Below are 12,579 nucleotides of genomic sequence, written 5' to 3' on the forward strand. Positions count from 1 at the left end.
TCTGGTATTCAAATCCCAGGCCTTGATCTAGAAAAGCACTGGACTTAGTTTTCCTTCTTCTGCTTACGTGTCCTTCTTAGAGACTGCTATCAGTAAGGGTCTGATAACTTGCAATAGCCAATACTCTAAAAACCTATTGTGTTAAGTCCGCTTCTGTAATGACATTTATGTGCCTGATTCCAACTAAAACTATTCATATTTAGATGTCTAGGTAACTTGTAAAGTATGGGCCTTCATGAATGAAGTCTTAGAGGTGTGTGAAGTCAAATCATCCTGCATCATATCTAAAGGTCTAATTATTTTCCCATGAAAGATATCTTCCAAAAAACCCCCTCCAAACCTATAAACAACCAGGCAGTGTCTTCCTTTTGTTTTGACTGATAATAATATAATAAGAATGATAACTATTATATTATTATGTTATCATTATTACATTTATTATTATTTATCAGATAATTTAGAGGTCTGAACCTCTAAATGCTTGGTCAGCAGCATGCAGGAGGATGCAAAATGCTTTTGTTTTGCTATTCTTCCATGGTTGCAATGTGGAATAATTCCACTGCATTATTAGAGTATACCTGCCCAGAGATTTGGATGCTTAATTTTTGCTGTCTTGCATTAGTTTTTTTCAAAGTAAAAATAAAAAAGGAGACAGAAATTTCAAAGGCAAATCCAAGATGAAAGAGAAAACAGTGCTAGCAACAGATGGAAATCTGGACTAAGAGAATTGAACTTTAAATTACATCAAAAAATGTCCAAGAGCAAGTTAAACAGCTTTCTCATTCAGGCTTTATTTGAAACTGTCACAGAAAGTGCACATTTTCTATTCCCTTGAATTAATGTGTAATTTTGAAAAGTATCTTAGTCCTATGCTGTTTGATGTGACTTCTCTGAAGGATGAGATTCTGATTCATGCTTTCTGGGATTCTATAATCAGACAGGACTTTATTATCATAGAGGATTTTATGTCCCAATAGTAATGCATACAAATATTTCTGGCTGCTTTGGGAATGTCAGAAGTATCTCATGGTTGCATCTCAAAGTGTTAAAGCTGATGAAAAACAGTTCTTCATGGGCTGTCATGAAAGAAAAAGCTGGGTACCCTCTTCATGTTGCATTCAGAATCTCTTTGTAGGTGTGGGCTCTTTTTGTACCAACTCTGTCACCTTTAAGCAACAGCTAACAGATGTAGAGCAAGTTGCAGATGCAGAAAAGGAATGAGAAACCTACTGGAGTTAGATGAAATTCCCTAAAGCTCTCTCATGGGAGATGGAAAAACTCAGCTTTTTTCTGTTTCTTTACAAGAAAAGTTTTAGGGAGTATGAAAAGATAATAAAATGCTATCTCCTGCACAGGAAGAAAGCAGGATAGAAGATGAGAAATCATTTCTGTGTTTAAGTATTTGTAAGGGATACAGGTGAAAGTGGTGTGAGGCCATTTATACTGAAAAATCCTCATATGAGGAAGGCCACCACAGTCACATCCAGAGGAAAAAGGATATGAGCAACATGTAAATGGTACATAGTAAGATAATGAATGACATGAGAAGACTGAGAAGACATGAGAAGACTGTTTCTTTGCAAATAAATGGATAATGACTTCATTTAAGGCTGGAGTCTTACACTTACTCATGTATATGTTTAATTTAGATGACATAATTCATGTCATGACCCCAATGAAGAATATGTAAATTTTAATGGGATTGAGTCATGTTAAATTTGCAAATCAAAGTACTGCTCTGAAATGTTATCTCATTTCCAGGTAGTAAGGCTACAAATTTCATTAATTGTTCAAAACTGGTTATCTGTCGTATATGTGTCAGATGAAAAAGTTAACAACCAAAATCTATGTCACCATGAGGCTTAAACTGAGCAGCCTACTTTGGGGAAAGTTAAAACATACCCACATGGTAGTGTTGTCTAGTTCTTATATACAGTCTATCCAAGGTGGCTGCTGTAAAAGCTGATGCAGATTCATGGTTTTAATTAAGCAGCCACCAAAATTTAAGCGTAACAAAACTTCAGGTAATAAAAAGAGATACCTTATTTGTTTTATAGAGAACATAAAGCACCATGGTTTTATGTATCTCCTACTTAGGAAAAGATATCTCTGTAATCTAGGTAATTATAAATAATTTTTATTCAGTTCTTATTTTGCAGAGAACAAACTCACTGCAAAGAATCATCATAATAAAAAAAAACCATTTAATATGACTCCACTTAAGTAATAAACAATATTTTTGGAAACAAACATACTTGCCATACAGCTGGTTACAGTGTATTATCGTACAAGCACTTTAAGCTGCCTTACAGTATAATGAGCACTGAGGTCAATATCACCCACTCATCCACTGAACCTGGGTGAGCACGTTTCTCCTTACACTTAAGAACAGTGGGATGGGAGAATACCCCAAGGGCTGAGGGAAAGGGATGCCCGACTGCTTTGGTGCCATGCAGGGGAGCTCTGCCTGACTGCCCATGCTTTATGGACCCCTACAATGAGTTCTTAAGACTGGGCCATAAACAGACAATTTTTCTTAAATGTAATTTGGGTTTTATGGTTTCACTCAGGTCTTCTTCTACCTCTGAGATTTTATAAAGATGTGTGTAGTTCCCTGCGTAATTTAAGCAACATGGATGATTTCCACAGGGCAAGAGTCAGGGAAGTGCTGCTATGTGGATGGAGAGATTGATCTGTGCTGGCAAAGTGCCCCATGTAGGAGCTCCCCTGTAAGGTCCCCAAAAGACCACTCTAATTACATAGAATGATGGTGGTGTCTTCTTGTTGTTTAATGCCCACGTTTCCATTTTAAGCAGGGTCCCTGCTCTGTAATTAGTTGTGAGTACTCTTTATATGAAGCAGATGGTAGTATAAATGGCTTTTAGTGACTCTTGAAAAATAGAGAAGACTCTGAGTAGACACCATTTACATGTTTTGTTTTGTTTTGTTTTTCGCAATTTGGAGTGTGTATATATATATATGTGTATATATATTACAGCTTACTTAAAAACAGAGGGCAAAGATGAACCCTCGCAATGTTGGCATGCAAACCCCTCGCACTGAGTTTGGCACTGGCAGCATGCAATTGATGAAGCTGAATTGGTGATCCCAAATATGTGTGCTGATCAACAGCAGCACAGTGCAAGCTCTTGTCACTCAATGTCCATCTCTGATGCAAGCGGCTCAAGGGGGAATTCTGCTTTCCTCGGTACAGGTCCCAGTGTGGCTTTGCAGGGCATCATCTGTGTTAGATGTATTCTGGTTTGGACAGGACCTGCATCTCCTGCCCTCCATCACTCCTATCCCTGGAAGTTCCACCCAGCCTTCGAGTTCTTCTTTCCCTAAAGAAAACAAGGAATGGTTAGGGTTAAACCAGGCAAAAATAGTTGTATGCACTGTGTTTATGTTTTCCCTCCCTTCTTAGAGGAAAGTCAGAGTGACATTAAAGGAGCATTACTCAAAAGGGGGGCAGAGACGGTTGCTGAAGAGGCAGTAGATGAGGGGGTTGATGGCACTGTTCAAGGCTGGCAGGTTCTGGATGATCACGGATGCGTAGAAGCGCTCTTTGGTCTCAGGGAGTATCTTGAAGTTGTCCAGGATATCAAAAAGAAAGTAAGGGCTCCAACAGAGAACAAATGCTGCAAGACAGACAGAGAGAGGAACAGCTTGACATTAGATAGTTCAGCTATTTAGAGAGGTAATCACACACGCATAGAGAGACTGCCATAACGCACAAATATTTGTTCATGCAAAAAAAAAGTCATCTCTCCTTACTCAGGGTCTTATTTAAGAGAATAGTTATTAGATTGTGCCTTTATTTGTCTTTATTTTTATTTTAATGCCCATAAAATATATTACGTGTGCTCCTCTAAGTGTTTAGAGTGCTCCCTCTAGACATATCCTGACACTTTTGAACACTACACAACACATAAAGGGTAAATAGGTAGCCAGTTAAAACATCATCAGTTATAGTGAAGTGCTCTTTTAATGGTCCCCTGAGTGAGCAGCGAATCTAAATGTACACACCACCAAAATGCCTCTCCGTGACAGCACTGCTGTCACAGCCACCTATTAAAACAGAGCCTCTTAGACTTCCAGGAGCAAGGAATGACACCCTTTCACACCACATTATGGCAGACCAACGTGTCATTTGGCAGTGGCAGAAATAAAAAGACGACAGATCTAGCTTTATTTGCAGGAATAGGGAATGAATCTGTCCCTCACAAATTTCTATGTGATCTCCTTTCATAAAGGCTTTTCCCTCAAGATTTACACAGAAAAGCTGGGACAGACAGTGCAGTCAACTAAGGTCAAAGTACCTGGTTTGCAGATGTACAGGTATCTGTGAAGTCAGACGTCCAAATGGGACAGCAGAGTGACCCTGCTTTTTTGCCTTGGCAGTTAGCTGAGCACTCACTGAATGTGCAAGGAAGAGGTAAGCCCCTCTCCTGGTCTCTAGAGTAAGCAAACTGGCAGCATCTATGAGCAGATACCAGCAGAGTTGCAATACACAGTGTCAGTGCAGGGATCATAGCACTGACTATGCAGAACTTGGAGTGGTTTTAAAGAAATCCATGAGTGTTAGGTGCCTAGGTCTGTTTTCACATCAAGAGGTGGTGGGTGCCTAATATCACCAAAGTCCTTTGAAATACTGAGCATCCAGGTCAGTGGATGCCACATCTGGTGGCATTGCAGTTGTATTTGTTTCTGTCCAAACCTTTCTCTGATTGCCATGCAGAAAAGCCCGGACACAGAGAAGTTGTTCTTGGGCTTCTGAACAGCATGAGTCAGGCTGGTCTCTCCCCTGTCTCACTGAACAGTGAGCTAAGCACCTTAGCAGTAACTATTACCACAATATCATCCAATCTGAATTTTGTGTGTCCTCGGAAAGAGGAGTGATCTCTTTTTCAGTGGTAGGGGATGGCTGTCAGCCCTCAGGAATAAATAGCTTCGGTTGCCTTCCTGCCTGTTTCTGGCAGCTAATCACAAGCCCTGTGTGATGCTGCCTTTATTTATCCAGATAGAATGTCAGCCTCCTAATTCCATCAGAATAATGTCATCTCCCTGGGAGACGGAGGACTCCTGCACTGAGTCATCTGTTGCCCAGTCAGGAAAGGAGAGCTCATCCTTTCCACCTCAGCAGGCAACGCACCCCTTTCCTCTCCTTCCTGTCCCTTGCACCACCACAGCACCTAACTACCATACACAGTCTCTAAGCCTAAAAGACAACTCAGTCACCAAGTATTTTGGCAGTCTGAATGGGAAGGACATGACCCCTTCCTTTGTTCCTTTTAGGCAATATCCCTCCTTTACTTTCTTTATACATGCGAAATGTTATGCTCATAACCTCATTTGAGGCTTACGTCAGATGCCTAAAACAGGATCTTATCAGCCAGAGGAGAGGGGAAGGACAAGGTCAGAAGGCAAGAGGGGGTCAAGGTAAAAGTCCTCTGAGCCATCTACTGCACATTATGTGCTGATGATGGAAGGAGCTGAGGAAAACCAGCTTCCAAATGTCAACATCATCCCTCACTACCAGCTGTGGGGGCTTTTCACTTACCAAGGATAATTACAATGCTGTATTTGATCGCTTTCACCTTCGCCTTGGATATGAACCCACGACTGGTGCAGCCAGCAGAGGTTTTGCCACCTGGGAAAAGAGCAGCTCAGCTAGTGAAACAGCTTTCTGTACCCAGGAATTTCTGATCTTGCCCAAAATCCAGACTTGCAAGGGCATGTGAAAACACAGCTAACTGTGGGTGTAAGTATATTCTAGGAAAAAAATATTATGGAAATGGCCAAAGTTCTAGGAATAAGGATTCTAGCTCTAGAATAAGGATTTTTTGCCTTTTTATTATTTTCTCACAGATGTTTTCTTTTGTTTCGCTAAAGGGGATTTAGTGTCAAAGAAGGTAAATAATGCAGAAAAGAGTTATGGAGGAGCCATTGTATAAACCCCATTTCCACTGCAGTGATGGGGACCCAATGCAACACTCCATGTCCAGGAATTCTCAGATTTGGGGAGACTTGCCATATTTGGATCACAAGGCTGGACACGCATGTGTGCTGAGACTCACCAGGGCAGGTTGATATAATGACAGCCTGAGCTTTGCTCTTCATCCAGATGGTTCGAATCACGATTGAGTATATGACACTACAGAAGAGAAAGAGTCATTGGTATTATGAGCCACAGTAAATTTAACTGACACCCCAGTCATTTGTGCTCTATGAATACAGTTATCTTTGTGTAAAGATCTCATGGAGGTGATGGGACTGCATAGCAGGTCTGAAGAGTTTTCAGGATGGAAATTGTTATTATTGTCCTGACATTGTAGATGTCAAATTTGAGGCTCAGAAGAATGCAGTAATTTGACCAAGATCTCACAAGCAAGAGGTCACTGGGGATTTTGAGCTAGCTGAAGCCAAATCTGCCTGCGTACCAGCCCTAGGACACTAGCTCTGAAAAAGGGAAAGCAAGAGGAAAGACCAGATTTTGATGTTTGTACACTTCTGTTTTGCTGTTACTTTGTGAGTAGGAAGCTGACAAATGAAATGGTACCCTGGGGAATTTGACAGGGGCAAGATCCATGAGAAATGCGGTAGAGTACCTTGGTGCTCGCTTTTGGGCCCCAAGGTCCTGGGGTGGAAATCAAGGACAGAAGTATCAGGTAGCTGGGAAGAGTTAGATGATTCCAAACCAGGTCCATCACAATTCCCATTTTTAGAAGGGAATATACATACACTCTTAATAGGAAAGATGAAAAGTTCCCTAGTCCACAATGACCTTGGATAGTTACAACCTTTCCCTAGGCAATAGCAAACATGGAATTCAATTTATTTAATATAGAATTGGTAAAAATAATTATTTCAAGCTGAGGAGCTGTTTGAACCCATGTCCTGGATGAGGAGGTTAGGATGAGGAGGTTACCTTTTCAGCATTTTACATTAAAGAAAATAGGAGGCCTTTTCTTCTTCCAGCATATATAATGTGCAGCTAAAATCACTAAGCAACAGCATCTTTTTGACTGGTGTTTTCCTTTTTAGTTTGCTAAGGAAGACAAAAATAATTTCAGGATATTTCAATTAATGCACTCAGGCTGCCATGTTTTCCTGATGTGAAAACGAAGCATCACAACAGAAATCGTCCTCGTGTGCTGTTTGCAATACACTTAAGCGTTCTGGGGGGCCTGGGGCAGCCTGACTATTAATTGCCATAAACCTTAGTGATGACTCTGTGAAAAAGGTGCAACTAGAGAGATTACTTCAGGGTGTTTTATAGAGACAAAAATGTGTCTTACTGTCATGTGGTTTATTTTTGTTATCAGAAGAGACATTCTTATTAGAGCTTTCACACTGATATAGGAGTTTTTCTTACAGCATCCTCAACTAATAGACACACTTGCAAAGACAGTATTTGTGTGCCTTGGAGGTTTCCCTTCTGCATAAGTTTGAGCCATCTGGTTTCCAGTCTCAGTAGGTGAGAGCTGGAAATACAACATGCAGTGTGGGCTGTGCAGCAGAGCAGTAGTGTACTTGCCCTTTGAGGGTTTTGTATGCATCTGCTGCAGCCTCCAGCTTGCCCTCCTTACCCCTTCAAAGGTCCAGCATGGCTCCCGGCTGACTTGAACATTCTCCTTTTATCTCCTGTCTTTTCAAGAGCCTGTTTATTTATCAGCTAGTGCACTTGAGTGTCCGTTGCGCTTTGTACCGACAGTGGTGAAAAAGTCACGTATTGTTTCTCTTTTGACTGCCCCAATGAAGTAGAATGCATTATAACAATAAGTGTTGTCAGCTCCAGAAATATCCAGCCAGCTTCTTGAAGTCCTGTTTCTATTTTCTCCCTAGCCTGCTGCCTCTAGCCTGACCTTTTTATTTGCAGGCGTACATGTGCCCAGTAGAACACATTCAGAGTCACCTAAGCATCAGGACAAAGGAGCTTAACTCATAGTCAAAACGGTCAGACTCTCTATTTCCAGCCAAGTGCCACAAGGACTGAGTTATGAAGTCAGGCTCCACACTTTCTTTCCCTCCAGCTCCAAGAATCCTCTCTCCTTGGCTGCAAAGTCTGATAGGAGCACCCCTTTCACCAGATGCAGTTATAGTGGCTGTCTTCTTCAGTTGGCATTTCACATATGAGCTTACATGCTGTTTCATTTAAATCCTTCATTTTTATAAGTCTGGGGAAAGTTTAATTCCTGGTTTAATCCAGTAGCTTCTAAAGTGCTGCCAACATAGCAGATTTCTAGTGGTGCTTTTGCCTCTGTTCATCTTTCTATTCTCTATAGCTGGGATCCATCTTTCCTTATCAGGAGGGGACCAGAGGTGGTATAAAGCTGCTCAGGGTGGGTGTCAGGAAAGACGAGCCACTTGTCATCCTAGGAACATTTGCCAGGGACTGTTTTGCCAGCTGCAATTATGCCTTATGCTTTGATCTCTCTGACTCCAGATCTTATTAGTGCCTAATCTTCTTTTCTTCTTTAACCTAGCTATGCTGGCACGGAGCTAAGAAACTGGAGTTTCCATAAATACACCACCCAAAGCTTAAGATCATAAAAGGCATCTGTGTGTGTCTTTCAAAGCCACAACAATAAAAAGAGAGCACTGAGCACTTATGGAACAGAAGTTGTGTTTTTCTCACAAGGGAAAAGCAGTTATGGTTTTTTACAGAATGCATTTATAGCTTCTTTCTTTCTATAAAAGGCAGCTGGAGGAGGACATGGTGGTTTGTGACATCTCAGAAGGTGGGAAGAAATTCCCACTTGATGGAAAATGAAGTGGCAGATGAGCAAGGAGTAGCGGGGACAGATGACAACTGGTATTCAGTTGGACAGGAGGGTGTTTGACAGTGGTCTGCACCATTCTGACCATATCATAATGCTTGTTTCCTTCCTTTCAGTATCAAGCTGCTTGGCCTCCACTGCCAAGATGTAAAAGCACAGCATACACATTGCCACAAACCTCATTTCCCAATACATGTAACATGCTTGTGTTCTGTATGCTCTTGTCTCCGCTGAAAGCACAGGGAGATTGGATGTACAGTTTGTTAGGTCCAGATGTTGTCAGGTTTCTTTGTGTCTGTAAGTGAATAGAGGATTTCTAGGGCTATATAAACACATGCTGTAATTATTTTAATGCATACTATGATATCGAAATACTATATGAGTTGTTGTGGCCCCTTATCTGCAGGCAAGAAATTAATGAAGGGAAAGAGCAAGCCTAAGTGTAGTAGTCAAACCTGGATGAAAAGATAACCCAAGCCCTTTTGAGAAGGAGCTGCTCAGGCTTTGAAGACCACAGGATAGAAAGGACATGCTGTTGATCTAAAAATGCAGGGATTTTTCTAGCCCTGATAAATGCAGATCTGGAGAGGTGGCGGCAGGAAAACACAGGAATATGGTTCTGACTATGGATGAATCTCAGCAAATGAAATTCTTTGCATCTCTAAAACAATTGAGCTTTGTAGCTTGATCCAAATTCTGAAGGACTAAGATGCATGTTCCTTGTACCATATTATTAGTTAATGATGTTTTTTAATATGGCTCCATTGGTAATTACAGCATTCTTTATGCATGTAAATAACTGACTTATGGTTAGTCATACAAATGTTAACATGAATAGTCCCACTCCATCTTCATTTGTAATTCATAGATCGTTTTAAGTTTGGAAAATACAATGTCTCCTGGAAAAGCTATGTATTGATATTAACAATCATATGAGTTGTCTGCCCATTCTTTAAAAATGGATTTTAATTTATTTTTAAATAAAGGATTGCATTATGATATTGTCCCACCCAGCCTTAGTATTTGCTAGTAAAATGAGCTTTACCATGGCAAAAAGTGCACTTAAGCCCCCTGCTAATGGCTTGTATTTATCATCCAGTATTGCCTATTGTTCCTTGTACTTTATTTGTGCAAAGTGATGCATCTGTGTTATTTTATGGTAGCTAATTTGCAGTACTATTTATCCAAAGACAAAAGGCATATTTAACTTCATCTAAAGAAACCATTGTAAGCATGTGTAATGGCTAAGTGAATAGATGGGCAGATATTAGAACATATGTGCAAGATCTAAGTTTTTCTATTTAGAAATGGAAATTGCGGGCAAAAATGATCATGCTCACTTAATCAAGTTCAAAAAATTACCTTTGGCATTTTTACTAATAGTATTTTTATTCCTTTTATTTGATTGAATTCAGACAAATACCTTCTATTAAATCTATTTTTTATTTCACTGCAATGTCCTGGGTTTAGTTCCATATTTTTCCTTTGAGCTGATTCTGGTTTTTCTCATCTAATTATTTTTCTACTGCTCCAAAGCAAATGTTCTCTTTGGAGTTTTGATTTTAAACAGCAGATGGATATTCTGTGATTCAAGAGAACTTCTGCAATTCTTTTTTTTTTTTTTTTCTACATAAATTTGGAATTATATTAGATAAGTGCCTATGTGTTACATTTATCAGGTTAAAATATAAAAAATATGTTTGATAGTTGTGAATAACAGCTAAAAAGACTCTGAATTTCTGGATACGCAAGTGCCAGCATATAATTTTGGTTTGGCACACAGTAGTGATACAGAACAGAAACCCACTAGCTCTCCTGTGTCCCTGTCACAAGACCTGAGGGGGCCAAGTGCATGTATTGGCAGGAGAGCAGTCTGTAATCGTGATTTGGCCTGTATTTAACCTCTATTCAGCAATGCTCTGGAGGTATTCAACTATCACAGATACCATTTGAGCTTTGCTTGGCGTATCTTAGCATAGGAGAAATGATCTTGGTTGTAGCTGATGACACTTGTCCCAGAATAAAAGAGAAACAATTACTGCAGGTACCCAGTTAATTTTTCTGAATTTTCTGGGTTTTGATAAGTTGACAATATCAGCTGTAGAAATAGTGTTGGATTAGTCTAAATAAAAGGGAAGAACAGGGTAAATTAAGCATCGTGAAGAAGAACCTGATGCAGGATCTGTGGCTCTTCCTGGGTGCCACTGAGTGGGGAGGAGGGCAGTGTTTACACAAAAAGAACAAATATTCTCCTCTTTTCTCAGCTCTCAAAGATAACCACATGCTAGGGTTAAAAATCCAATCACAGCTTTTCATTCTCTTTCCATTATTCAGGTCTTGTTTGTTTGTATTATAATCAGATAACTCACCACAGAACCACAGGCTGTTTGGTAACTGCTGATTCTCCAGTTGTGAAGGAGTGGTGGGAACAGATATCCTGAGTATTTACATCTTTCAGGGCTGTTGCAGTTTTGTTTATAGATTTCCTTTTATATATATATTACCTACCTTTTATACATACATTACCTACCTTTTATACATACATTACCTGTCAAAAGTCTGATCTCTGCCAGCAAGAGCATAAGAGCATTTGTCTCAGTGTATGCTGAAACCAGCAATGTGTTTGAGTGGGCAATGGGCACTGCTCTGCCCTGTGGCTCCAAGGCCAATGTTACAAATTCCTGCCCCGCCATAAACTTCTCTGGTGAAAGTTGCTTAAGGTTAAAGCTATAAAAAAATTTAGGATGCTTTATTCATGTCTCAGCTGTCAGGGCAATCTCATGAGATGCTGGTTTCATGCCTTTCTCATTTCTTCATTGCCTTCTTGCTTCTGGGGATTTACTGTAAAGCAAGTCACAGAGCTGATCAAGTCTGAATATCTTCCTTTGGCAGGGAGGGAGGGGAGCATAATGGCAGCAGCTCTAAAAGATGTGTTGTTATGTAGCTTGCTTTTTCTGACCAAACAAGTATATATGCCATGTAAAAAAGAGTGGCTGTTCTGAAATAGGAAGCATGTGCATCTTTAAGTTTGAGTGCGAAAGAGCTGCTTCACACACATGGGGGACATGATCTAGTTGAAGATGTCCTTGCTCATTGCAGAGGGGTTGGACTAGACAACTTTTGAAGGTCCCTTCCAACCCCAAAATATTCTATGATTCTGTGATAACTGGACAGGCTATGGGTCTTTTTCCTAAAACACTTAAAATGCTGCCTAGAATATCCTGATTACTAGCTACTTGAGAAAACTCATGACAAAACTCCTGTCATAGAAGCAGCAAGCCTCAAAGTTTTCTGTTCTATTTCTTTTCACAGTTAAGTTACTTTTTGTCTCTTCTCTGTGTGTTCATTCTGTTTGCTGCTAGTGCTGGGCTGCAGATCCACCCACAGTTTTATTTACATGTTCCCAAGAATATTTCTTGCTTTATTTAAAACTAGGCTGGTTTTAAAAGATAGGAGAATATACAAAGAGAAGTGATCCTGTCTAGGAAAGAGGAGCAATTGGGCAACCTGGGACTAGTTTTTCCCTATTGCTATAATGTCCTTTCTTTAAGGAGAATTTTTCATTATTTTGCTTGTTATATGTGTGCATTCTGACACACACAAAGAAACAGAAAGTTAGGAAATTGATGTCTTATAAGCAAAGTATAAAGATTGTCCCTTCTCTCTAAGCAGCAACACTGCTCAGTGTTGAATCTGTATCAGAAAGTCATAGAATCTCAGACTGCTTTGGGTTGGAAGAGATCTTAAAGGTCATTCAGTTCCAACCCCCTGCCATGGGCATGGACACCTTCCACTAGAC

General features: G+C 40.2%; 1 protein-coding gene across 1 annotated transcript in view; it reads right to left on the reverse strand.

Annotated features, from left to right (window-relative positions):
• Positions 1–2,970: 2,970 nt before the first annotated feature.
• NPSR1 (neuropeptide S receptor 1) overlaps positions 2,971–12,579 on the reverse strand; it is a 52,700-nt gene continuing 43,091 nt past the window's right edge. Inside the window, exons 6-9 of the mRNA XM_061465058.1 lie at positions 6,078–6,154; positions 5,561–5,650; positions 3,458–3,638; positions 2,971–3,341 (exon numbers count right to left, since the gene is read on the reverse strand). Coding sequence (XP_061321042.1) covers positions 3,248–3,341; positions 3,458–3,638; positions 5,561–5,650; positions 6,078–6,154 — 442 coding nt within the window. The 3' untranslated portion in view covers positions 2,971–3,247. The remainder of the gene's footprint in view (positions 3,342–3,457; positions 3,639–5,560; positions 5,651–6,077; positions 6,155–12,579) is intronic.

This window comes from Pezoporus flaviventris, unplaced genomic scaffold (genome assembly GCF_033815535.1).
Source record: "Pezoporus flaviventris isolate CSIRO_AGI_PZ_B2104156 unplaced genomic scaffold, CSIRO_AGI_Pfla_v1 ptg000037l, whole genome shotgun sequence".
In the NCBI taxonomy this organism is placed as follows: Eukaryota; Metazoa; Chordata; class Aves; order Psittaciformes; family Psittacidae; genus Pezoporus; species Pezoporus flaviventris.